Raw genomic sequence first — 25,941 nt, 5'->3', positions numbered from 1 at the left:
GCTCCACTTCTGATTTTCTGGTGGTTAACTGGAGTTAAAGAGTCTCACAGACTTTCCTGCCCAGGCTGACCTTGAACCATGATCCTCATATCTCAATCTCCTGAGTAGCTAGGATTATAAGCATGAGCCACCAGCACCCAGCATATGTGTCTTCAAGTTGCTAAGTTTGGGGTACTTGCTCACCTAGCAATGGAATCATTTCAATATCTTATATCTTTTGGGTTCAGTTTGGGGAAGCAATAGTTTTTTTTGTTCAAATTGTCAAATATGTGAACATGAAGCTATTCACAAGATCTCCTGTTTAAAAACTTCCTACAGTGTTTAACTCCCATGTAGGAAGGTGCATAAAACATAAATGCATAGTGTCATGTGTAATTATAAAGCAAACATCTGTGCGTTCACCACCCAACTCAAGGAATGGCAGATTGCTGGCACCACAGGGGTCCCCGGCTACTTTTCAGTCACGTGCCTGCTCCCCTCTCCAGGGCACTCACTTGGGATTTTTATGGTATCTTGCCTACCACTAGAGTTTTATGATCCTTTCCATGTCAGAAAACAGTCCTGGGTTTGAACTCAGGGCCTCATACTAGCTACACTGGCACAGTACCACAGAGCCATGTGTCCATTCTTGCTTTTCATGAGTTATTTTTATGATAGGATCTTGCCTCCTGCCTGCGTGTGAGCCTGAGCTGTGATCCGCCTATTTTAGGCTTCCCAGTGTAGCTGAGATAACAAGTACACACTACCACATCCTTTCTGTGGAGAGTCTTGCAGACTCTTCTAAGATCCTGCAGATCGTAGCTTCCTTAGTTGGTAGGATTACAGGATGAGCCAACAGTGCCCTGCAGTTTTTTTTTTTTTTGGTCTGGTCATGGGGCCTGAACTCTGGGCCTGGGCGCTGTCCCTTAGCTCTAGAGCTCAAGGCTAGCGCTCTACCACTTGAGCCACAGCGCCACTTCCGGCTTTTTTCTTTTTGCTTATGTGGTGCTGAGGAATCGAACCCAGGGCCTCAGGCATGCAAGGCAAGCGCTCTACCGCTGAGCCACCTTCCCAGCCCCATTTCCTGGGTTTTATTGGAGATAAGAGCCTCACAGACTTTGCAGCCCGGGCTGGTTTTGAACTATGATCCTCAGATCTCAGCCTCCTGAGTAGCTAGGATTACAGGCGTGAGCCACTGGCACCCGGCCCTTAGTATTTTTTAAATAGGGTCTAACTTTTTGCCTGGGTTTGAGGTTGGGAGTTTCATAAACCCTTTGGTCTTTAACCTCTATCCTCCTGATCTCAGCTTCCTGAGTAGCTAGGATTACCGTGGTGAGCAGTCTCAAGCCCAAGTTTAGCACTGGACTTACAGACAGTATCAATATCTGTTACTGCTCTCGATTGTCCTTGTTTAATATACCATAGTATAATTATAAAAATTGGTCTCTCCACTTTAATATTATGGATATGCATTTGAATTGTTTCTACTATGAATCCGCTTGAGCATTTCTATCCTGGATGTATTTGTTCCTATCTTCTGTTACAGAACTAAAAAATACCCAACCTATTGCGCACCGGTGGCTCCTACCTGTAATCCTAGCTATTCAGGAGGCTGAGATCTGAGGATCAAGGTTCAAAGCCAGCCAGGGAAGGAAAGTCCATGAGAATCTTATCTCTGACTAGCAAAAAGCCAGAAGTAGGTGTGGTTCAAGTGGTAGAGCATCAGCCTTGAGCAAAAAAGCCAAGGGAGAAGGCCAGGCCTTAATTCGAGGCCCATTACTAACACACACACACACACACACACACACACACACACGGAATTTACACCTGCCTAGCTAACACAAGGCCTTGAGTTCAAGCCCCAGTATACCAAATAGGAATTTGACCTGAATTATCTGGATGGCCTGAGGTAATCAGGGGGAGTCTCACGATGTGGAAGAGGGAGCGTCAGAGCACTGTGTGGAGAGGGATTCCACTAGGCCCAGTGGTTTGCAGGAGGGGACTGCTGGAAAGCAGGAAAGGGCAAGAAAATGCATGCCCAGGAGAGCCCTAGAAAGGGGTGCAGGCTTGCTCACACCTCAATTTTAGCCCAGCATGACCCATGTCAGACGTGTGGCTTCCAGAACCAGAAGACAGCAAATCTGTGGCCATTTGTTACAGCAGCAACAGGCTTGATAGGTGAATACACACAGGCTCTCTATGTCCCCCTCACCGCTGCTGGCACTGAGCGCCCACGTTGCCCACAGCTTAGCAGCGCTTCCCGTATGCACCAGCCCCTGGGATTCCCCAAGTGTCTTTCAAAAATCCTGCAAAGTAAAATCAAGGTTCGTATTAAGACTCAGATGTTATTTGCCTTTGTCATTCTTTCAAGAGTCTATAGAAACTTCTAGAGGCTACATGACAAGTGTTCTCTCATTTCATTTTTGTTTTGAAGGTTTTTTCTTTTTGTTTGTGACAGTACTGAGATGTGTGGTGTGTGTGTGTGTGTGTGTGTGTGTGTGTGTGTGTGTTTTGGTCAGTCGTGGGGCTTGAACTCTTGGAACTCTGAAAGTGCCCAGGTGCAGTCCCTCAATTCTTCAGCTCAAGGAGAGTGCTCTACCACTTGAGCCACAGCACCAATTCTGGTTTTCTGAGTGGTTTATTGGAGATAAGAGACTCACGGACTTTCCTGCCTGGGTTGGCTTCGAACCACGAGCCTCAGATCTCGGTCTCCTGAGTAGCTAGGATTGCAAGGGTGAGCCACCAGCGCCTGGCCCTGAGCTTCTTTTTGCTCAAGGCTAGCACTCTACCATTTGAACCACAGCACCACTTCCAGCTTTTTCTGTGTATGTGGTACTGAGGAATGAAACTCAGGGCTTCATGCATGGTAGGCAAGCACTCTACCACTGAGCCACATTCCCAGCCCAATACTGGAGTTTAAACTCAGGGCCTCTCATTCTCCCTTGGCTCTTTAGCTCAAGACTGGCACTCTACCACTTGAGCCACAGCTCTACTTCTAGCTTTTTGGTGGCTAACTGGAGACAAAAGTCTCATGGACTTCCCTGCCTGGGCTGGCTTTGAACTGCAACCCTCAGATCTCAGCTTCAAGTAGCTAGGATGAGCTACCAGCGCCTGTGAAAGTTATGTTTCATCAAAATGTTTTATTAACATGCAATGAGTTTAATCATTTTAATAAATATTTTAAAGTTTAACTTCCAATCTAATAAATTTGATAAGCCACATAAACCTTCTGGAGTCTTACACACCCAAAGTGTGGCGGGTTCCTGACAGAAAACAGTATTCTCAAGGCCTGTAGGGAAGCTGAGCGTGCTCCCCTCTCCGTGGAGGGGCGGCAGTGTCCCCTGGTCACACTGCCCATCGCCAGCCTCCGCTTCCGTGCTGCTGCGGCCATCACCTCCCGACTCCCCAGGACACTCGCCCACCGCTCCATCCCACCTCCATTAATGGCGCTGTGCACCGGCAGTGGCCTCATCCCTAGACTGTTCTGGTCGTACATCATCCTGCCACCGGGATCCGCGGGCTGGATCAGAGCAGGCAGCGCCAGTGGGGGGGTCACGCTGCCAGGCTGGGTGGTGGGTAGGAGGCAGCGGCATATGCCCCGCTCATAGCCACGGTGCATAAGCCCAGGGCCTTCTGTCCCCTTGACTCTTCAGAGGATCTGGGGTACTTAATGTTCCCTCCCCGCCCCCAACCTCATCCAGGGACTACAGATAGGGTTTTTGTCAGTTGGGAGTTGTCCTCCTCTGTGTGTGGCTGAACCGAAAGGGTCAAAAGGCACAAGATATAGAGTGATTCCAGGAGGAAAAGAAACTCCTGATACTCAGTAGCTATTAGGCAGGAAGAGGATGAGTGGAATCCAGAGGACTCACGGGGCAACCCCTCCCCTTCCTTCCCCTCCCCTCCAAATTTTTTTTTTGGTCGGTCGTGGGGCTTGAACTCTGGGCCTGGGCGCTGTCCCTCAGCTCTTCAGCTCAAGGCGTGCACTCTACACTTGAGCCACAGCGCCACTTCCGGTTTTCTAGTGGTTTATTGGAGATAAGAGTCTCGTGGACTTTTCTGTCTGGGCTGGCTTTGAACCATGATCCTCCGATCTCAGCCTCCTGAGTAGCTAGGATTACAGGCGTGAGCGCCCAGCTGTCCATTTTCATTAAGGACGATGATCCCTGAGAAATGGCACCCAGCAAATGTCAGGGCAGTAGGAAAGTCAGCTACCTAGAACAAAGACTTTGGACTCCTCACTCCCACAAGCCATAGGGCTGGGCCATGAAAAAGAACATGGCAGCCTAGGATCTCAGCTGAGGTGGGATCTCAGGCGGGAGACCAGCTTGAGCTATGGCAAGGGCTTTGCAGCAAGACTTTGTTTCCATAAACAAACAATAAAGACTTCACTGGGGTGGAAGGACTTGGGTTTGTTTTGGTGGTTGTGGGATTTGAACTCAGGGCATTACGCTCCCTAGGGAGGTGCTCTCCCTCTCTGAGCCACACCTCAGCTGAGTGTGGAGTGATGGGTTGTGTCTTAGGTTGCCTGAAGACGGGCTACAAAAGCAGGAGCCACTATAGTTTTCTGTTATTTGGATCCCTTGTTCTAAGATGCCCTGGTGAGACCATGTTCTGTCAGACTCCAGGCAAGCAGAAGAGACAGATGGCAAGGCTGGGGCGTCGATAAGCTTTTGTTTTTCCTGTTAAGGATGAAGAATTTTTTTTTCTCCTTCCATTTAGGAAACATTGAGGTGAAATTCACATAACAAAACTTACCACTTTAAAGGGAACAATCCTGTAGCAGTTAATGCATACATGATATTATAGAGCCATCACCAACGCCTTCCAAAGCCTTTTTATCATGTCAAACAAATTCTGTAAGCACTATTGGGATTTGAACTCAAGGTCTCATAATATGACTTTGGTTTGTTTTCATCCAAAGGACTAAAGTCAGTGCTAAGCGGAGAGGAATGGTGCCACGTGGATGTCCCGTTGGCCTCTCCATTCCCTCACTCAGGCTGTTTTCCCGTCTGGCTTTCGGTGGAGTTGGCCAATGGGGGCGATGGGTAAGAGTCAAAGAAATAACATTTATCCTGGCCTGGCCTGGCCAGGGGCTGTGTTCTGTTATCTATGGCCTCATAAGCAGCTTCTCCCAGTTACAGCTTCTTCTTCTTGTCTCATCAGCTCTGAGGGTTAGGGTGTTTCTTTTTCTTTCTTTTCAGAAAGGGTCTTGCTACTGGTAGCTCAGATTGGCCTCAAACTCACAGTCCTTGAACTCTTGCCTCGGCCTCCCCAGGGCTGGGATTACAAGCCTGTAGGCTTGAGCCACCATGCCTGGTTCTCTACGGGCTGTCACGGCCTCCTACAGTGAGTCCCTGTAGCCTCACCTCTGTGTAGGTGAGGATTCCACGCATCTGTCACTACAGGAATGCAGAAAATGGCTCCTCTCTTCAGTCCTTTTGGCACTACCCACCTCAGACTTCATGAGGCAAACCAACTTCACTTTTGTGTCCCAGGCTGGGCAGGGAAATGCTGGTCTGCTCAGGTTCCAAGGAGACCCAGGATGTGTGCTGGGGCCACACTGCCCTCTGGTGGTCAGCTCCTGGAAGTGTATCTCTGAAGTCCTGCTTCCGCTGAGCAGAGCCCATTACCTCCCTGAGCACACCTCATCCAGTGGTTATGGGTCCAAGACAAGGCTTTGGTGACTTTCCACTTGCCCTTGGTTTAAAAATTCCAAAATCCTGGACTGGAGACATGGCTCAAACAATGGAGCACTTGCCTTAGCAAACACAATCCCTGAGTGCAGACCAACCCCAGTTTCACCAATATGACAGAAAGAACCAAAATCTTAACTATGGACTTCAAAGTTGCCCCTTGTGCTGACTTAGCTGCACCAGCCTATTATTTATTTTGATAGCATTGGGGTTTTAACTCAAGCCATGCAGTGGCTTGCTTTGGCGGGCATTCTACTACTTAAGCCATGCCTCCAGCTCAGCTTTTTGCTGGTTATTTTGTGTTGGTCTTGGTGCTTGAACTCAGGGCCTGAGTCTGAACTTTTGTGTTCAAGGCTAGCACTCTACTGCTTGAACCATAACTCCACTTTAGGATTTTGGTGGCCAATTGGAGATAAGAGTCTCAGACTTGGGCTGGGAAGGTGGCTCAGTTATAGAGTGCTTGCCTTGCATGCATGAGGCCCTGGGTTCAATTCCTCAGCACCACATAAGCAGAAAAAAAAAGTCGGAAGTGGCTCTGTGGCTCAAGTGGTAGAGTGCTAGCCTTGAGCTGAAGAGCTGAGGGACAGCGCCCAGGCCCAGAGTTCAGGCCCCACTACCAACCCAGGCTGGGTCTGGGTCTGAACTGCAATCTTTACATTGTGGCCTCCTGAGTAGCCAGGATTACAGGTGTGAGACAATGGCACCTGACTTTGCTGGTTATTTTTAGAGATGGAGTCTTGAGTACCTTCTTGCCCAGGCTGGTCTCAAACCACAATCCTCCAGATCTCCGCCTGAGCAGCTAGGATTCTGGGTGTGCCCTCATGGTACCAGGCTTTTCCCCAGACCCCAGAGTGTGTGTGCACCTGTTAATGAGAACAACTGGGACCTCCCAAGACCTTCTCCATCTGGTACGTGCACCAGTCCACCTGGGTCACGTGCTAGGAGACCCCTGGGCAGCCCCCTGGCCTTTCATTCCGGCTGCTCGCCCACTGGGTTTTCCACAGTGGTGTCAGTGGTCCAGGCTGCTGCCCTTCTCCCAAGAGCAAGCATACTTCCTGCCCTGCTACCTGCCAAATCTCTGGCACCTGGCACATGGTAATGACCACACCAGCACGGATGGTCTAAGGATTCCAGGCAGATGGGAGCTGAGTTCCTCCCCTCCTTCCTGAAGCCCGCTGTTCCCAGGGAGCAGTCCAGGACTCTATCAAAAACTCACATTGATTTATTAGAATATGAAAAAAAGGTTCAATTTCTTCTGTACAGGTGGCAGAGCGGCAGCAGCTGCGGTGGCTTTGTACATGGTTGTCGACATCACCTTGTATGGCGACTTCTGCCCGAAACAGCACTTGCATGGAGAGGAGAGACGGATGGCCCCGCCCCCTGGCAGCGGGGCACTGACTATTGCACGATCCTGGGGGGTGGGGGGGGAGTGTGTAGACACGCACGGACCCGGGCCGGGCCATGGCGGCAGTGGGGTGTGCCTGTGAGCAAAGGCCTGTGGAGACCCAGGGCTCTGTCCACCCAGCAGTGATGGCTGTGGGGGGGAGGCCTCCTCCCCAGGGCTGGGCTCCACAGCTATCTGGGGGTGGAGGAAAGGGCTTGTGGGGGACACTGCAAGTGAGAAACGAAGGCCAGCAGGGAGTGAGGGTCAGACTCAAGAGCAAGACCGGTGTCAGGAGGCCCTGTGCCCGGGAACTTGGTCAATTCGGACAGGTTAGGGCTGTGTCTAAAATCAGAGCCTTGAACCACAAGTTCAGAGCCCAGGAGGGGGGAGAGGGGCACACTGGACAGACAGGCACTAATGAAGAGGGGCTCTCTGGAGCATGAGGTCAGGTAAGAGGGGTTTTCAGAGGCTCCTAAAACCCAGGACTGTCTCGGTGTGGACAGAGGTGGACATGGAGGTGGGCTGCACGGAAGAGCAGGCTTTCGGGAGGCTCAGCAGCCCCTTCCAGGGTAGAGGCCGCAGAGAGGCCCAGTGGTTCTCAGTACACATCACTTCACTGTCCAGAACATGCCCCCCCCCCACTGGCTCCAAGTGGAGAAGCCCCGAGATGCCCCCTGCCTCGGGCTCTCTCAGCAAGGCCGGCATGGGTGAGCAGGAGTGGGGTGGGACTGCCACGAGCCCCCCCCCCCCCCCCCCCCCCCCCGTCCTTCCTCCAGTCACTGGCTGGGACAGAGGAGAGCTCCTCCCATTCCTTCCAATCCTGGGTGGGGCCACGGCTGAGCCAGAGGCTCTTTGGTTAGGCAGGAAGGTTGGTGGGAATGAGGAGGGTGCTGCGGTGGAGGGCCGGGCCTGGCAGCCTAATGGGGCCCTGGTCCAGACATGGCGAGCTTGGATCTGGAGGAGTAGGCCCTGCCCTCGCCAGCCCAGCAGCTCTGCCAAGAGGAGAGATGGCGGAGGCAGTTCTGCTGGGAGGGGCCGGGAGGAAGCCGTGCTACAGGAGGGGCTGTGGACCCAGCTGCCATGCGGCGGGAGGAAGGGGCGGGGCCGATCCAGGTCAGGAAGGGTGAGGGGAGCCCCCAGCTCCCCTCCAACCTGCTCTGGTGGGAAGGTCCGCTGGACAGGTGCTGCCCATTGGCCTGGCACTACTGCCCCTTGGGGATGAATGGCTCCCCCTCTCCCGGATCGGGGTGGGGGCCTGGGTCACTTAGGCAGCGCTGTATCCTTTGGGAGCTGGGGCTGTCACTTGGTCCAGGGGTGAAGACATCATCGGTGCCGGGGGAGGAGGGCTCCTTGGACCGCATCGTAAGGCCTCCGTCCTCATCCTCGTCCTCCTCTGTTACTCTCCCTGGGTTCCGGCTCAGCCCCAGCACCTTGCCCTTCAGTTCCTCGTTTACCAGGTCCACAGACTCGGGTGACTGTGGAGAGGCTGGATCGATGGTGATGACAGGCAAGTCTGCCTTCGGCTCATAGGCCAGTGGGTCTGGGGACCAAGCACAGAGCCGAGGTTGGGCTCTACCCAAGGCCTGTCCAGCATTACCCACACCTCGAGGGCCCCTCGTCCACGCCAGCAACTCCCAGAGCCTTCCCATGAATGCAGCCAGCTCTGTGAGCCTGAGTGACTGCTTTGTGCCCAGCTTCTCTTCCCTCAGACTTCTCCCCTTCCTCGGACCAGGGGCTCATTGGGGTACTGGTGACTCACACTGTAATCCTAGCTACTCAGGAGACTGAGATCTGAGGATTATGGTCTGAAGTCAGCCGAGGAAAGAAGGCTTATGAGACTCTCCCCCCTCCCCCCCCCCCCCCGCCCTCTCTTTTCTTTTCTTTTTTTTTTTTGGGTCCGGTAGTGGGGCCTGAACTCTGGGCCTGGGCACTATCCCTCAGCTCTTCAGCTCAAGGCTAGCGCTCTACCACCTGAGCCACAGCGCCACTTCCGGCTTTTTTTTTCTTTTTTGCTTATGTGGTGCTGAGGAATCAAACCCAGGGCCTCAGGCATGCAAGGCAAGCGCTCTACCACTGAGCCACCTTCCCAGCCCTCTTTTCTTTTTTTTTTTTTTTACTGGTTGTGGGGCTTGAATTCTGGGCCTGGGCGCTGTCCCTGAGCTCTTCAGCTCAAGGCGAGTGCTCTACCACTGGAGCCACAGCGCCACTTCAAGTTTCCTGGTGGTTAATTGGAGATAAGAATCTCATGGACTAGATGAATGGATCAAGAAAATGTGGTATATATACACAATGGAATTCTATGCCTCCATCAGGAAGAATGACATTTCCCCATTTGTTAGGAAATGGAAAGGTTTGGAAAAAATTATATTAAGTGAAGTAAGCCAGGCCCAAAGAAGCATAGGTCCCATGGTTTCCCTTATTTGCAATATCTAGTATAGGTATGAGTCAAGCGGAAAAGGTCAGATAATGTGATGTTAGAAAATGAACCCTTAAATATGTATTTTAATGTTTTCGTTTCTTTCATGCATGTGTTTCTAACGCATTTATAAGATTATTTCTTTGTTGCTTTGTATGTCCCTCCCCCACAGTGTAACCCCCGCTTTCACTATATTTGATGTCAGTATAACATGTGGAGGAGATGGGGACAAACAAGTCGTTTAAGGATTCAGGTGGACCTGTTGCAACAATGAGAAGTACAAAATGTCATGTCAAAACCAACTTTACAATGTCGGTGTGTGTGGGGGGAGGGGGGTATAATTGGGTGGGGGGAGGGGGGAGGCTGGGAAGGGAGGTGAAGGGTAAACAAAGGAGGAGGCTGCAATGCTTGGTAAGAAATGTATGCATTATCCTGCCCATGTAATTGTAGCCCCTCTGTACAGTATGTTCTCAAATAAAATAAAATAAAATTAAAAAAAAAAAAAAAGAATCTCATGGACTTTCCTGCTGGGCTGGCTTTGAACCATGATCCTCAGATCTCAAGCCTCCTGAGTAGCTAGCATTACAGGTGTGAGCCACTGGCACCTGGTTGAGACTCATCTCCAAAGAATTACCAAAGCTAGAAGTGGAGGTGTGACTCAAGTGGTGGAGCACCAGCATTGAGCAAAACAGCTAAGGGACAGAGGCCAGATCCTGAGTTCAAGCCTTAGTACCAGCACACACATACACATAAATAGGGCGGTAGGGAGATGGGGGTGGGTTTCCAGGGCTGCCCTAGGGGCCCAGGTCTCTGAGAGACCTTGCCCTTGCCCACTTTTGTGGACAGAGACCCTACCCCCTGCCAGGCACCCTGTCCACCCAGCTCCTGTCACAGTCCTCACTGGGACATCTGAAGATAACAGGGCCCTTCCTGCCCTCTGTCAGCACAGCCCCACCTGGGGCACACAAATCTTGTGGACTGGGAGGAGAGATGAGGCTGTGATGGGAGAAGTCTGGCCTCCCTGCTAGTTCTCGGAGGCCCTTTACGTTTGGGATCTCCACCTTAGGAGGCTGTGCCGAGTGCCCAGCCCTGGGGACACTTACCTGAGCCAATGCGGGCCCGGGACATGGTGGGAGAGTCCAGCTTGTGGGCTGGCACCGTCAAGTAGTTGTTGATCTGACAGAGAGAGAGAGACATGGTGAGCACGGCAGTTGGGGGAGGGCACCTGACACCCGTAGTGCCATGTTAGGCTCGTCCTTGTGTCTGCTAAAGCACCTAAGCTGGCACAACCTCTGCAAGCTGAATGATCTCACTGGCAACTCAAACGTTCCTTCCTTACCCCAGCATTGGCTCCGGCCCATAAACCAAGACCTTCATGGCCCAACATGTGGCAACTGAGCTCAGCTTCTTATCTTCCTTCAATCCTCTGTTCCTTCCTCAGGATTCCCCATGGTAAATATCATTCCCAACCACACTACTAGAAGGCTAGACACAAACCTGATTCTTAGGGCGGGGTGGAGTGGTAGCTCAGGCCTGTAATCCTAGCTAATCAGAAGGCTGAGATTTGAGGATCAAGGTTCAAAGCCAGCCCTGGCAGGAAGTCTGTGAGACTCTTATCTCCAATTAACCACTAGAAAGTCAGAATTGGAGCTGTAGCTCAAGTGTTAGAGTACCACCAGCCTTGAGCAAAAAAGCTAAAGGATAGCACTCAGGCCCCAGGTTCAAGCCCCAGCATAACAAAACAAGGCATCCTAACTCTTCTCCCTTTGGCTCACCAAACTGGAAACAAAAGTTTCCAGTTCTACATTTTTTTCTTTTTCTTTTCTTTTCTTTTTCTTTTCTTTTTTTTTGCCATCCTGGGGCTTGAACTCAGGGCCTGGGCACTGTTCTTGAGCTTCTTTTTGCTCAAGTAGCACCCTACCACTTGAGCCACAGCACCACTTCTGGCCTTTTCTGCTTATGTGGTGCTGAGAAATTGAACCCAGGGCCTTATTCATGAGAGGCAAGCGCTCTACCACTGAGCCACCTTCCCAGCCACAAGTTCTACTTCTTAATGTCATTAAGCTCACTGTTCCACCTCCCTCTCCGTCTTGTGTCCTTTATCCAGACCATCCCCTTCCCTCCTGCGTTACTCCCTGGGATAAAACCCAAACTCTGGAACCATCAACAAGCCTCCTGAAACCACTATTTCGAGAATGAACACATTTCCTCTGTGGAGTTTGGTGGAGCGCTGGGGTGTAGGTATAGGAAGAACCCAGATTCTCCCAGAAAGGCTGGGTCCCATGCTGATCTGGATCCCACCTTCTGCTCCAGCTGCCGGGCCTTCTGTCTCCGAAGCAGCATCTGGTTCCAGGCCTCCTCGTAGGGATCAGCCACCAGTGTGTGTCTGTTGTAGGACCGCAGCTGTGGGAGGAACAGGGTAGTAGCTGTTGGGGCAGGCAGGACCAGGAAGCTGGGACTAGAGGTCTGGGGGCCGGGGAAGCTACAGGCCCATGGGTGGGGGGGACGCGGAGCAGTGTTGCAGTCTGGGAAGAGGCTGGTGCCCAGGGTAGAGGAAGAGAAGGCTGCAGAAGAAGGTGGCCACTCACCCGCTGCCTGGTCTTCTGCAGGTTGTTTCTTAGGATTTTGCGGATCTCTTCTTCCTTGTCCTTGGACAGTGCTGGCAGGATACGTTCAGCAGCCAGGGACTTGGGGTGAATGTTCCTGGCACAACAGGGCAAATGTTAGGTCTCCAGTCTTTTTTTTTTTTTTTTTGTCGGCCGTGGGCTTGAACTCTGGGCCTGGGCGCTGTCCCTCAGCTCTTCAGCTCAAGGCAAGCACTCTACCACTTGAGCTACAGCGCCACTTCCGGTTTTCTGGTGGTTTATTGGAGATAGGAGTCTCACGGTCTCTCCTGCCCGGGCTGGCTTTGAACCGCGATCCTCAGATCTCAGCCTCCTGAGTAGCTAGGATTACAGGCGTGAGCCACCAGCGCCCGGCAGGTCTCCAGTCTTAAGACTTTGGAGCCTGCAGGGATGGGCCAGGAGGAAGCTATGCTTGGGATGGCCTAGGTAGGTGTTCAAAGCCTCAAGCCCTTCTATGCTCTGCAACCCCCCCCTCCCACCTCAAACCGACCCTGACTGGATAACACGGCTCTCCCGGTGGCTGTTTCAGGCTGCGGTTGGCGTAAGGGAACAGTTGCTGCCCAGATTGGCCACTGGCACTCACTGCATGGAGACAGTCGAGACCGCAGAGGGGATCTTGCCCATGCCCCCGCTCTCCACCAGCTCAATGGCCTGCTTCATCTCCATCTTGTGGTAGAAGGCGATGAGCTGGGGCTCCTTGGAGCGTTCGCCGGCTATCAGACACTTCTTCACATACTTCTTATTAAATCTGTTGAGCCTGGGGGGAAGAGGAGGAAGACGGATGGAGCCGGTTCCCACATGTGGGCAGAAGCCGGGACTTGGGAAGAGACCCTTACAACTGCATCTTGCCACCCACCCCACCTGCACCTACTTGTCCTTCCAGTGATGGTGGCCATAGTGACCACAGATGTCCTCGATGCCCGTCAGAAGATGGTCCAGGAACTGAAATGAGCCAGGTCAAGCTTTACTATTGGGCTCCTTTGCTATCCAGAACTCTACCTTCCACCCCAGAGGGGCCTCTGCTCCGCCCAGCCCTGAAGTTCCAAGAGTAGCCAGGAGGTGGCGCCAAGCCTCCAGTGATCCTCAAGCCCAGTGGACAACTGGATATCTCCAACTCTCCCTCTCCCAGCTGGTTGAGGCACTTTCTCTGAACCCACTTGAACCCAATGCTCAGGGCAGGTTTTGTCTAGCGGCAAAGATGGCATAACGCCCCCTCGGATTCCAGATGCTAACACCACACCTGCCCATCAGGAAGATGGGGGACCACCCAGCACTGAGGTAAGGACAGAGGAGGTGACCAAGTACAAAGAAGGGTGGTCTAGCTGCTCCTGAAGCCTCCTTCAGCAACTGCAGGCCCCAGCTCCCAGTACCTGCGTGTGGATCTCCTCATTGATGGAGCGCTTGGTTTCTTGTTTTTTCTTCACAGCCAACAGGTCTACCAGGGGCCGAATGGTCATGCCCTGGGCAGGGGAGGGGGCAGTTAGGTCTCAGGCACAATGGATCTACCACTCTGGCAGGGATCCTGAGATGCCCTTTGTGCTCTGGGATTCTCAGTGGCCCAGGACCAATGGATGTTAGAACTGTTTGCCTCACCCCAGCACCAGTTCTTTTTGGGGACACAGCCAGAGCTCAGGCAGAGCCTTACACTGCTCACATAGCCAGGGCGTGGGTTCAGATATGGGCTCCACTACAGACCCACTCTGCAACCCTAAGGAACTGAGCCTCACAGACAGACAGAACCTCTGTTCCGCTCCTCCCTCCTGGGCTGCTAGGAGTACCTTTTAGTCTAGCATAGGTGGCTCACGCCTGGAATCCTAACTACTTAGGAGGCTAAATTCTGAGGATCATGGTTTGAAGCCAGTTAATCACAAAAAGCTGGAGTGGAGTTGTGGCTCCAGTGTTAGAACACTAGCCTTGAGCAAAAAGCTGAGAGACAGCACCCAGGCCCCGAGTTCAAGCTCCAATACTGGCACACACACAATAAAAATAACCACAGTTTCTATGTGGCAGGCCAGGCTGTGTTCCCCTAAAAACAGGCCCTTTAACAGCTATGACAACCCTAAGAGTTCACATTTTACAGATGAGGAAACTGAGGCTCACAGAAATTAAGCAACTAGGGGCTGGGAAGGTGGCTCAGTGGTAGAATGCTTGCCCTGCATGCTCAAGGCCCTGGGTTCGATTCCTCAGCACCACATAAGCAAAAAGAAAAAAGCCGGAAGTGGCGCTGTGGCTCAAGTGGTAGAGCACTAGCCTTGAGCTGAAGAGCTGAGGGACAGCACCCAGGCCCAGAGTTCAGGCCCCACGACAGGACCCAAAAAAAAAAAAAAAAAGAAATTAAGCAACTACCAAAGGTCCCATAGAGGTAGTAGAACCAAGAATCAAACCCAGGCAATGGGTCAAACGCAATGCTGCCTTTAGTATAAGTGGGCTTGGAGAACCATTACCAAATACAAATAAAAAGTCCAGGGGAAGCCAGACAAGGTGGCTCACGCCTGCAATCCTAGCTACTAAGGAGGCTGAGATCTGAAGATCTTGGTTCGAAGCCAGCCTGGGCAGGAAAGTCTGTGAGACTCCTATCTCCAATAAACTACTCAGAAAAAGCTGGAAGTGGTACTGTGGCTCAAGTGGTAGAGTGCTTGCCTTGAACAAAAGAAGCCAAGAAGCCAAGAGATAGTGCCAAGCCCAGAGTTCAAGCCCCAGGACGGGAGAAAAAAAAAAGTCAAGGGGAAACAGCGCTTTTTAGGTGTTGTTTTGGGTTTTGTCTTTGTGTGCTGGTCCTGGGGCTTGAACTCAGGACCTGGGTGCTGTCCCTGAGCTTTTGGTGCTTAAGGCATTTGACCCACAGCTCCACTTCTGCCTTTTGTGGTTAATTGAAAAGTCTCATGGACTTTCCTGCTCAGGCTAGCTTCGAACCAAGATCCTCAGATCGCAGGCTCCTGGGTAGCTAGGATTACAGGCCTGAGCCACTGGCACCTGGCTCGCTTCTTTTAAATGCAAAGAATAAGCCCACTTCCTTGAAGTTTCCCTTGTATTTTTTCTCCTGAGAAGGCAAAGTGTCTCTAGTGCTTTGTAAGGATTAGTGTCTGGGAAAGGCAGAATGGTGGGAAAGAAATGGAGGCCCAGGCACGGAGTTTATCACCTGCCCAAGATCACACTCAGGTATGCAAGATTATTCTAGGTTGGACTTCCTTGACAAGGGTAGGACTCTCAGCTAAGCCTGGGTCATTCAAACACATACAAATCCTGGCAAGGGCCAGGCGTGGCCGCTCTTGCCTGTAATCCAGCACTCAGGGAGGCTGCGGCAGGAGGATGGGTTACGGAGGGAGTTCCAGGCCAGCCTCAACCACACAGCAAGGCCATTGTCGCAAAAGAAAAAAATTAGGGCTGGAATTCCACTTCCTACGAAGAATGAAGTCCTAAGCTTAGAAACAAACAAACAAACAAAACCCCTAGTACTGACAAAACAAAAACCTCACTGACCAGTGCTGGGAAGATACTTAGAGATCATCCTTATTTCACAAGTGGGGAACTAAGACGCCAGGCCACACAGACAGTGGCCGAGCTAGGGCTGACTCTAGGCTTCTAGGTGCCCAGCTGTCGATGCTCGATTGCTCCATTTTACAGATGCAGAAGCTGGAGACTCCCAAGATATGAAACCACTGAAGCCTACCATGTCCCAAGATCCTGTCTTGGGACAGGATCTCCTGCTGACAACCCACATCTCTTAAATAGTTCCTGATTGGGCAACAGTCTGGTAACTTTACATTCTGTTGGCTCACTTCACAGTGACTCATTTTCTAACTGGCCACTTTATAAAGGAGGAAACTGGGGGCCAAAAGGGGAGTGGCTTGCCCAAAGTCACACAGCGAGTTAATACAAGAGCTGGGCCTAGGATCCACAGCCCCACTTCACACAACACATTTTCAACAGAAACAGACTCAAGGACCCTCAGGCCGGGGCCTGCCCACCCCACCCCCCAGGCCCAGCACCTGCACAAAGACAGTGAAGAAGATGACGGTGATGATGGCAGTGAGGAACAGGTCACACATGGGGAAGTGCTTCTTGTCCAGGAGGTAGCCCAGAGAGAAGGCGATGGCCCCTCGCAGGCCCCCATAGGCGATGATGAACTGGTCCTTGGGGGTCAGTTTCACGATTCGGAACTTGTTGATGAACCAGGTGAGGCCCAGCACGCCTGCCAGCGAGGGGCAGAGGAAGCGTTGGGCAGGCCTGAGCACCTCCTGGCCTCTGCGCCAGCGATTTCCCCATCCCCAAGCTCCTCCTTTCTCACTCAAGTCCTGGGTCCCTCAGCCCAGGAGGCTCTAGATCCATACGTACGGAGGGCTCCTAACGCAGACGAACCCAGCCTCTGGGGCTGGGTCAGGAAGGGGAAGGCAGAGACAAAAAAGTGGTCACAGTATCTCCTTGTCAATTAGACGGACACATGGGGATAAAGTAGCCTGGTCTTATTCTCTCTGCATTTGATGTTCCCCATAATCAAACATTAAGATGTGGGCTGGGTCTGACCTCCACCCACAAAACCAGAATCGCTGGAGAACAGGATCAGGAGCAACAGGACTTCAAAAAATGCCCCAAGTCACACAGAACAGGTATGGGGACCACACAGCCCGTCTTCATTTCACGGGAGTATGAGTAAGACCCACAGGGACACTGACTTTTCCACAGAGGAGTGAGGCCTGGCAGGTGCCTGAGGTGGACCCCAAGGACCTGATTCAGGTGCCCTGGAGTGTTCATATACCCTACCTCACCAGTCATGGCCTAAGATTCCCCCCCTACCACCAGTTGTTCCTCAACCACCATAGCCCAGAATCCCCCCCACAACTATACCTCACCTGACATGGCCTAGCTCCTACACCCCCCCCCCACAAATGGGCCTACATACCTTGCACCACACACCCCAAACTAGATTCTCCACACTCTGTACCTTGCACACGACAGCCCAGCCTTCTCATATATTATACCATACACACTAGACAGCTCCTGTACACAACACACTATACATCACCACACTACAGTGCAGCACCTACACATAATACACTACATATACAGAGAAGTCCATACTTTTACCACCCCACACAGTGCATCCCTTACAACCAAACTCCTACAAAACCCACCCTTACCCACACCTTCACTACACCCCAGTACTACCACACTGTACCACCCCCCCCACTCTCTCTCTCTCTGTGCATGGCCAGCCCTCACCCAGCACGCGGGCGATGAGGCAGAAGAGCAGCGTGCTGATGACGAAGGTCCAGTTCCAGTGGTGGGAGCCAGCCACGGTGGAGACGCCCAGGAAGATGAAGATGAGGGTCTCGCTGACGCTGCTCCACATCTTCAGGAAGTATTTGATGGTGGTGTGGGACTTGTGGGAGATGTTGGCCTCCACGTAGGGGCGCATCACCACCCCAGAGGCAATGAGCCTAGGATGGAGGAAGGTGGGGTTCAGGCTCATTCGTACCTCTGTGGTGTGGGGGGCTAGCATGGACAAGTGCCTGTTTTCTAAGCAACTTTCGGGAGCCCCACAGCTGTCTGCTTTGCATGTTTGTTCTCATCTGGTCCACCCACCCATCACCTCACAGGGCGGGGACATTCTTGTCATTTTGTACATGGAGGTCTGTCACCCGCCCACTGCCACACTGAAGCAAGTAGCAAGGCTAAGAGGTTCACTAGGAAGCCCCTGATGACCTTGGTCATTAAAATGGTTTCCACACAAGTATGGAGCCTGGACCCTGGTGAGGACCTGAGTCTGAGGCCTGCCCAGCCAAGCCCTCTGCTTGCCACACCCACACCCAAACTCACGCCATGATGCCGGACAGGTGGAAGAGCTCAGCTGACAGGTAGGCCATGTAGCTGTAGAGGAAGACGAAGAGCGGCTCGATGACACGGATGTGGGAGGTGAATCGGGAGGTGAAGGCGGCAATGACCCCGTAGACCACGCCCACAAACACCCCGCCCAGAGCCACCACGAAGAAGCTCAGGAAGCCGAGGACGATGTCTACGATGCCCACTTGATCGTAGCTGGCAAACTCTTCGAAGAGGTGATACAGGACCTGGGGAAAGTGTGCAGGCTGGTGGGTAGGAGGGCAGGGTGCTAGCCCCATGGCTCCCTGGGGTCCACCCAGGGTGATCCCACCCCTCCGGGAACCATGGGCACAAAGAATAGGCCATGTGGGGGTGGATGGTGTGGCTCAAGTGGTTAAGAGTGGCTGCCTTAGGAAGTGCAAGGCCCTGAGTCCAAGCCCCAGTACCACCCAAAACAACCAACCAACAGAATAGACCACATGGTAAGAGAAAAATCCAGTACCAAGCAAGAGCTCAGATTGATGGGCTGGGGGCTGGAGGGACTTGGCCGAGGCCTGGACCCCATCATGCTGGTTATGAACACAGAACCCAGGAACCAAAGGGTTATGTTGAAATCCCTACTCTGCTGCTCCCTAGATGGGTACATGGGGCCAACTACTCCTTGGGCTTCAGGTTTTCCATCTGCAAAGTGGGCTGTAAAGATTGAGCAGGTAAAGTACTCAGTACTGGGCCTGGGCTGGGCTAACAGCCCCCATGTGACCACGCCTCTCTGAGTTCAATCCCTCCTTCAGCACGAAGTAGTAAGTTCAGACAATGAAGAACAGGATAACTTTCTTTACTTTTTCCTTTCTTCTTTTTTCTGTTGCCAATACTGGAACTAGAACTCGGCCTTGTGCACTCCCTTAGCTTGTTTGCTCAAGGCCAACACTCTACCACTTTAAGGGATAGCTCCACTTCCAGCTTTTTGCTGGTTAATTGGAGCTAAGGATCTTACAGACTTTTATGCTCTGGCTGGCTTTGAATTATGATCCCCAGATCTGTTTCTCCTACTGGTGCAAGCTACTAGTATCTACCCAGCTAGAACAGGATTTCTTTTCATTTTTCTTTCTTTTCTTTTGCCAGTCTTGGGGCTTGAACTCAGGGCCTGGGCACTGTCCTTGAGCTTCATTGGCTCAAGGCTAGCACTCTGCCACCTGAGCCACAGCGCCACTCCTGGCTTTTTCTGTGTATGTGGTACTGGGGAATTGAACCCAGGGCTTCATGCATGCTAGGCAAGCACTTTATCACTGAGCCACCTTCCCAGCCCCTAGAACAGGATTTCTTAATCATGATAATTCATGCGGCCAGGGCATACCCCCACCTGGACCCTGGGGGTGGGGCTGAGAAACCTCTTGCTTTAAGAAGCTCCCAGGTGGTTGCAATAAGCTGCCAAGTTCAGATGCTGTGAAACTGGCAGCTCTGAAGTTTCCCGTCCCTGAGGCTGGGAAATGGACGTCACTATAGCCGTAGTGCGAAGCCCTCTGAACAATCTTTTCCTAGTCAGCACTAACAAGCTTGTGAGGATGTCTGTTCCCTTGCCACACTGAGGTTCACAGAGGGGAAGCAGTGTGCCCGAGGGCCCAGGAGCGGGACTGCACCCAGGACGTGTTCCCTGGTGGCTATGGGCTGAGGCCTCCCACAGCCTCAGCTTCTGGTCTCTACCAGCATCATGGCTTCCTGGCCTTCTTGAGTCCAGCCCTACATAGCTCTGCCAGGAACCAGCCCAGGAGTTTCTAGATCCAGGGAGAAGGGGACAAGGACCCAAGAATCCATGAGAGGAAACCCTCTGATGCCCCTGGCACCTGGGCAGTTCCTGGAGGCAAGGGATAATGGGCAAGGGGGGTCTGTGTGACAAGGCGCTGGCCCGCCTGAGCCCGTGCAGTGTAGAGGCAACCTTCCTGCCCGGGAAATGGGGCACTCACACCCTTGCCTCGAGTTTCAAAAGAGCCCAATCAGGGCCAAGCAGGAAGGGCAGGTTCCAGGCCCAGGTGCCACTGGGGAGACAGGGTGGGGTAGCAGCAGATACACTTAGCCCTGAGCTACTCAAACTCATTCCTGGCCTGAGGAGAGGCATAAGTCCTTCCGGTCTACCATCTGGGCCACTGGGGCAGGCACAGCCTTTCTGGCCTGTCACTGCAGAGAGGCTGTGTGGCACAGGTCTGTGTTTGGACTCAGGGTCACACTGTGTGGATTTGAAGCCAGGCTACTCATCAGTTAACAGAACCTCTCAGTGCCTCAGTTTCTTCACCTGGGGAAACAGCTAACAGCAGTGGCAACCTCACGAGGAGTTTCTGGGTGGCTCAGATTCATTTGGGACAGGAAGCAGCCCAGCACCAGTAAGAGCCACACCACCCACTTCAGCAGACGTGGCTGTGGGTCTGAGTTATCTTTTGGCACAAGCACCCCCAGCCTGGACTTGCATCCACACCCGACTGGAAGGCTGCACCTCTGGCACTCAGAGTGAGCAGAATTCCTGCAGGAACGCCAGCGAATAGAACCAGCTGGGTACTGCAAGTCCTATGTTACTAGTAGGGAAACTGAGGTTCCCGTGGTAACCCTGGGCAAGGGCTGATGCTAGAAGAAACCAGGATGGAAGCCTGTCTGCTCAGGCCAGGCCACCCAGCCCTGTGATGAGCCAGTGAGAGGCAAGAGAGGCAGAGGAAACTGGGGCTTGTGGCCACTGAATAACAGTCTACCACAAGGAGGTGTTTGTCTGAGGGGCCGCCATGAACAGAGTGCACGTGTGAGCAGGGACTGAGCAGGCACACATGCACTTGTGTTTTCGTGTGTATGCGGCTGCTCTTTGAGGAGTTCAGCTTGGAGGGAGAGGGGGACATACATGCACACTCACATTTACTTCCTGAGGCAATGGGCCAGGAGAGCATTGGTAGGCATGTACAGTTTATAGTTCTGCCATGTACAATGGAGCCTTGCATAGGTCTTGCCTGCCCTCAGTAGGCCATTTTATAGCTGTCAAAGCCCACATGGGTGCCAGTGGTTCACATTTGCAATCCTAGCTACTTAAGGAGGCTAAGATCGGGAGGACTGCAGTTTGAGAATGGTCTGGGCAGAAAAAATGCACAAGACTATGCCGGGCGCTGGTGGCTCACGCCTGTAATCCTAGCTACTCAGGAGGCTGAGATCTGAGGATTGCGGTTCAAAGCCAGCCCGGGCAGGAGAGACCGTGAGACTCCTATCTCCAATAAACCACCAGAAAACCGGAAGTGGCGCTGTAGCTCAAGTGGTAGAGCGCTCGCCTTGAGCTGAAGAGCTGAGGGACAGCGCCCAGGCCCAGAGTTCAAGCCCCACAGCCGACCAAAAAAAAAAAAAAAAAAAAATGCACAAGACTCCTTTTCAACAAACAGCTGGTTACAGTGGCATGTGCCCATCATCCCAGCTGTGACCACGAAGCATAAAATAGGCAGACTGTGGTCCAGGCACACACCTACGCAGGAAGCCAGACCCTATATCTCAAAGTAACCAGCACAAAGGGCTGCAGATGTGGCTCAGAGATAGAACTAGGTCGTGCCTAGCAACCACCAGGTCGTGAGTTCGGACCCCAGTACCAAACAAATAAAAGGTGAGGCCCAGAAAGGCAGAGTCATTTGCCTAAGCTCTCACAGGAAGCAAGCGGCTATCCCATTTTACTTGTCATCTAGAAGTTTCCACCATCTCCACTCCAAAACTGCACACACTAAATTTCGAACTTAAGATACTCAACATCAGAACTGAAAGATTCTGAAATAAAACAGGCTCTCAAGAGGTAATGGAGGCAGGAGGAGGACCAGCAATATGGCCAAGATCACATCAAAACGTGAGCTGAAGAAGGAACATCTGTCCTAGGAAGGCCAAGAACTCTGGCCTTGGAGGAGACAGATCTGCTTCAAACACAAACGGCTTCTATCACTTGGTTCAGATCTCCATTCTACCACAAGCTGATTAACGTCTTTGGGCCTGTCTCTTGTTCTATAAAATGACAACACCAAGTTTTCTCCTCAGCATCTCCTGGGGATCAAATGTGAGAACATGTGTCACCGTGCACAGCGTGGTGCCTGGGACACAGCAAGGACGGATCGTCACCATCTGTTTGCACTACTGGTATTAACTAGTGGGCAGCTAGGGGACTAGAGGCCAGTGCATGTAGGCAGGGCCCCTGACCCCTCACCACGGTGACGGCGTCGTTGAGGAGGGACTCCCCAAAGACGAGGATGTGCAGGAGCTCGTTGATGTGGATCTCTTCAAAGACAGCCAGCACCGCCACGGGGTCCACGGCAGAGATGATGCTGCCGAAGAGCAGGGTGTCCAGGAGGCCGATGTTGTTGATCTGCTCACCGCCCACCAGGCACACGGCGTACATGAGGCCGCCTAGAAAGAAGGCGTTCCACAGCGTGCCCACCACAGCGAAGATGAGGATGGTGCCCAGGTTCTCTGTGAACTGCCGCAGCGGCAGGAAGTAGCCGGCGTCCAGGATGATGGGGGGCAGCAGGAAGAGGAAGAACACTTCTGACTGCAGGAAGGGGGGCGTCTCGCCCACGCCCTTGATCAGGCCCCCCACCAGCAGCCCCACCACGATCAGCAGGCAGCTCTCTGGGACGATGCTGGAGATGGTGGGGATCACATGGAAACCTGCGGAAGGCGAGAGAACAGGAGGCGTGGGCTTCTGGGGGACGTGGAACAGGACTGGGGACCAAGGAGCAGCTGGCTAGAGATGAACAGGCTGTTAACTCTGAGCCTTGGCTCCTTGTCTGAAAATGGAAGGGATAATACCAGCTTCACAAAGGTTGTGGTATAAAACAATTGATGTTTTAAAGTGTTCGGGCAGGTTTTTTTGTTTGTTTTTCTCTTTTGTCAGTTGTAAGGTTTGAACTCTGGGCCTGGGCGCTGTCCCTCAGCATTTCAGCTCAAGGCTAGCACTCTAGCACTTGAGCCACAGCACTACTTCTGGTTTTCCGGTGGTTAACTGTAGATAAGAGTCTCATGGACTTTCCTTCCCGGGCTGGCTTTGAACCGTGATCCTCATATCTCCTAAGTAGCTAGGATTACAGGCATCAGCCTCAGGTGCCTGGCAGTTGTTTGTATTTGGTCTGGTACTGGGGCTTGAACTCTGGGCCTGGGTACTGACCTTTTAGCTTTTTTGCTCAAGGCACAGCTCTACTTCTGACTTTTTGATGGTTAGAGATAAGACTTTCTTGTATTTGTCTGCCAGGGCTGGTTTGGAACTATGATCCTCAGATCTCAGCCTCCTGCACAGCTAGCATTACAGGTAAGCATCAGTGGTGCCTGGCTTACAGTGTGTTTTTCCAAGGACATTTACATGCTGTTTCTGTCACTGTCATAAAATAGGTAGCAGCAGAAGTTAGGCAGAAGTTAATTATAGACTGATTACCAAGGTGCCAATACCTAAGGCATAGCCTCCACTTGAACCCTAAACCATCTTTCCAGGCTCAAGTCCAGGGAGGCCGACCTGTGTTGGACACAGGAACAATCTAATGATTTCATCTGAGGGAAGCTGGTGGGTTCCCTTGTCAGGAAGATATTTATTTAAGCTGAAGGCAGAAACAGATGGTTGGAGATGTGACAGAGGAGATGGAAGATTCACAGAAGATCAGTGCAGGAAGGAACTTAGGGGACAACAAAACAAGGCCTGAGGTCTGCAAACTCGCAGAGCACGTGCTGTGACTCCAACCCCACACCTGCAGGCAGCAGGCTTCTGCATAACCGCCTGCTTTCCAGCTGCTTCACACAAGGCTCCAAGAATCAACAGCCAGCAGCCTCCACGTGAGAGACAAAATCGGTCACTTTTTTTTTGTTGTTGTTGTTGTTGTTGTTGGTCATGGGCTTGAATTCTGGGCTTGGGCACTATGCTTCAGCTCTTCAGTTCAAGGCCAGCACTACCACTTGAGCCACAGTGCCACTTCTCGTTTTCTAATGGTTTATTAGAAATAAAGATGGAAGTGGCGCTGTAGCTCAAGTGGTAGAGCGCTTGCCTTGAGCTGAAAAGCTGAGGGACAGCGCCCAGGCCCAGAGTTCAAGCCCCATGACCAACCAAAAAATAAAAAAATAAAATAAAAAAATAACGTTAGAAATAAAGAGTCTCACGGACTTTCCTGACCAGGCTGGCTTTGAACCATGATCCTCAGATCTCAGCCTCCTGAATAGCTAGGATTACAGGCATGAGCCACCGGCACCTGGCAATCTGTCACCTTTTTAGCCCAATTCTACTCTAAATATGTGACAACAAAGACTCAGAAAAGTGAAAGGACTTGCCAAAAGTCACAGAACAAACCAGGAGCAGTACCAGGAAAGAACCCAGATGTGGCGGCCACCAGCTGCCATCAAACTCCAAAGTTCTGAAATTCAAACTTTCCTGCCATCCCTCCCCATCAAAGCAAAGCAGCCCCATGCCCCCCCCCCTTTTTTTCTTTCTTTTAAAACAAACAAACTCAGGGCCTCAGGCCTATCCTGTGCTCTTTCTAAACACTACTGGCACTCTACCACCACTGAGCCACTTGGCTGCCACAGTGCTTCTACCTCCTCCTCCTCTTCCACCTCTGCCAGAAGTGTTTCATGGCCACCTTGTGTGCTCAGGGAAGGGTAGGGGTCCCTCTCTGGCATCTTCTTCTCTCAGCCTTCAAACCACATTACCACCTAGGTTCTGTAGCACCTGCTGGAGTCAGACAACCAGACAAAGAAGTGGAGATGGCCATGGCCCCTCACCCTAGAGACCTATAGTGTCCTTGAGGGCAGATGGGACAACAAGGGTTACTATACTAGTTTAGATCTTGAATATCTCCCAAAGGCTCACGTTTTAAAGGGTTGGACCCCAGGGTGGTCTATTGGGAGACAGAAGAACCTTAAAGAGGTTGGGTGGGCTGGGAAGTTGGCTTGGTGATAGAGTGCTTGCCTCCCATTCATGAGGCCCTGGGTTCGATTCCTCGGTACCACATAAGCAGAAAAAAGCCGGAAGTGGCACTATGACTCAAGTGGTAGGGCACTAGCCTTGAACTGAGGAGCAGAAGGACAGCGCCCAGGCCCAGATTTCAGCCCCCGTGACCAACAACAACAACAACAACAAAAAAGAGGTTGGGTATAGCCCTGCCAGTAGCTCATGTCTGTGATCCTAATGACTCAGTGGGCTGAGATGTGAGGATCAGGTTTGAAGATAGCCCAGGTAGGAAAGTCCATGAGACTCTTGTCTCCAATTAACCACCAAAAAGCTGGAAGCAGAGCTATGGCTCAAGTGGTGGAGCACCAGCTTGAGCAAAAAAGCTAAAGGAGAGTAACCACATCTTGAGCTCCAGCCCCACTACCATAATCTAAAAAAAAGAGGTTAGTATAGTGGCAGGTTTGGGGAACACTGGAAGTGTGTCCTGATGGGTCTTTGGGACCTCCTGGCCCCCCCTTGCTCTCTTTGCTCCCTCGCTCATGATGTAAGTGGCTTGCTCTGCCAAACATTTCCACCATGATGTACTGCCTCCTCAAGGGCCCCAAGCTCAGAGCCAACTGGTCTTGGATTAAAACCTCCAAACTTTGAGCCAAAGTTTAACACCTCTTTTCCTTTTTCTTTTTGGTAGTAATGGAAATTGAACTCAGGACCTTGTGTTTGCTAGGCTGAACCACAGTCCTTTTGCTCTTTTGTATTTCAGATAGGGTCTCTAGCTTTTGACCTGGCCTGGCCTAAGACCACAATCTTTCTACCTCTGCCTCAGACTTAGCTAGACCACAGGCATGCATTACCACACCTGGCTTGATTTTGAGATAGAGTCTTGAAAACTTTTTCCTGGGGAGCATGAGGTGTGTGAGCAAGCCAAGAGTGGTAATGTGAAAGGTGTTTGCTGTTCCTGATGTGTCAGCACCATGCCGGCCACTCAGTGCTCTACAATCCTGTGGGGTAGGTACTGTCCCACTGTGCAGAAGACAAGCTAGCTCTTCAAGGTGAGGTGGACTTTCCTGGTCTAAAAGAAGAGCACCATTATAGGTATTGTT

General features: G+C 52.0%; 1 protein-coding gene across 1 annotated transcript in view; it reads right to left on the bottom strand.

The window, feature by feature from the left end:
- Nucleotides 1-7,800: 7,800 nt before the first annotated feature.
- Slc9a1 (solute carrier family 9 member A1) overlaps nucleotides 7,801-25,941 on the bottom strand; it is a 60,138-nt gene continuing 41,997 nt past the window's right edge. The window contains exons 2-12 of the mRNA XM_070037533.1: nucleotides 22,121-22,581; nucleotides 17,914-18,164; nucleotides 17,317-17,534; nucleotides 16,086-16,288; nucleotides 13,467-13,556; nucleotides 12,968-13,038; nucleotides 12,680-12,853; nucleotides 12,061-12,175; nucleotides 11,774-11,875; nucleotides 10,576-10,648; nucleotides 7,801-8,596 (exon numbers count right to left, since the gene is read on the bottom strand). Of these exons, the coding sequence (XP_069893634.1) occupies nucleotides 8,259-8,596; nucleotides 10,576-10,648; nucleotides 11,774-11,875; nucleotides 12,061-12,175; nucleotides 12,680-12,853; nucleotides 12,968-13,038; nucleotides 13,467-13,556; nucleotides 16,086-16,288; nucleotides 17,317-17,534; nucleotides 17,914-18,164; nucleotides 22,121-22,581 (2,096 nt within the window). The 3' untranslated portion in view covers nucleotides 7,801-8,258. The remainder of the gene's footprint in view (nucleotides 8,597-10,575; nucleotides 10,649-11,773; nucleotides 11,876-12,060; nucleotides 12,176-12,679; nucleotides 12,854-12,967; nucleotides 13,039-13,466; nucleotides 13,557-16,085; nucleotides 16,289-17,316; nucleotides 17,535-17,913; nucleotides 18,165-22,120; nucleotides 22,582-25,941) is intronic.

This window comes from Dipodomys merriami, unplaced genomic scaffold (genome assembly GCF_024711535.1).
Source record: "Dipodomys merriami isolate MVZ:Mamm:240054 unplaced genomic scaffold, mDipMer1.0.p SCAF_28, whole genome shotgun sequence".
NCBI lineage: Eukaryota > Metazoa > Chordata > Mammalia > Rodentia > Heteromyidae > Dipodomys > Dipodomys merriami.
The sequence above is the reverse complement of the archived record's forward strand: the minus strand, read 5'-3'. Positions and strand labels throughout refer to the sequence as shown.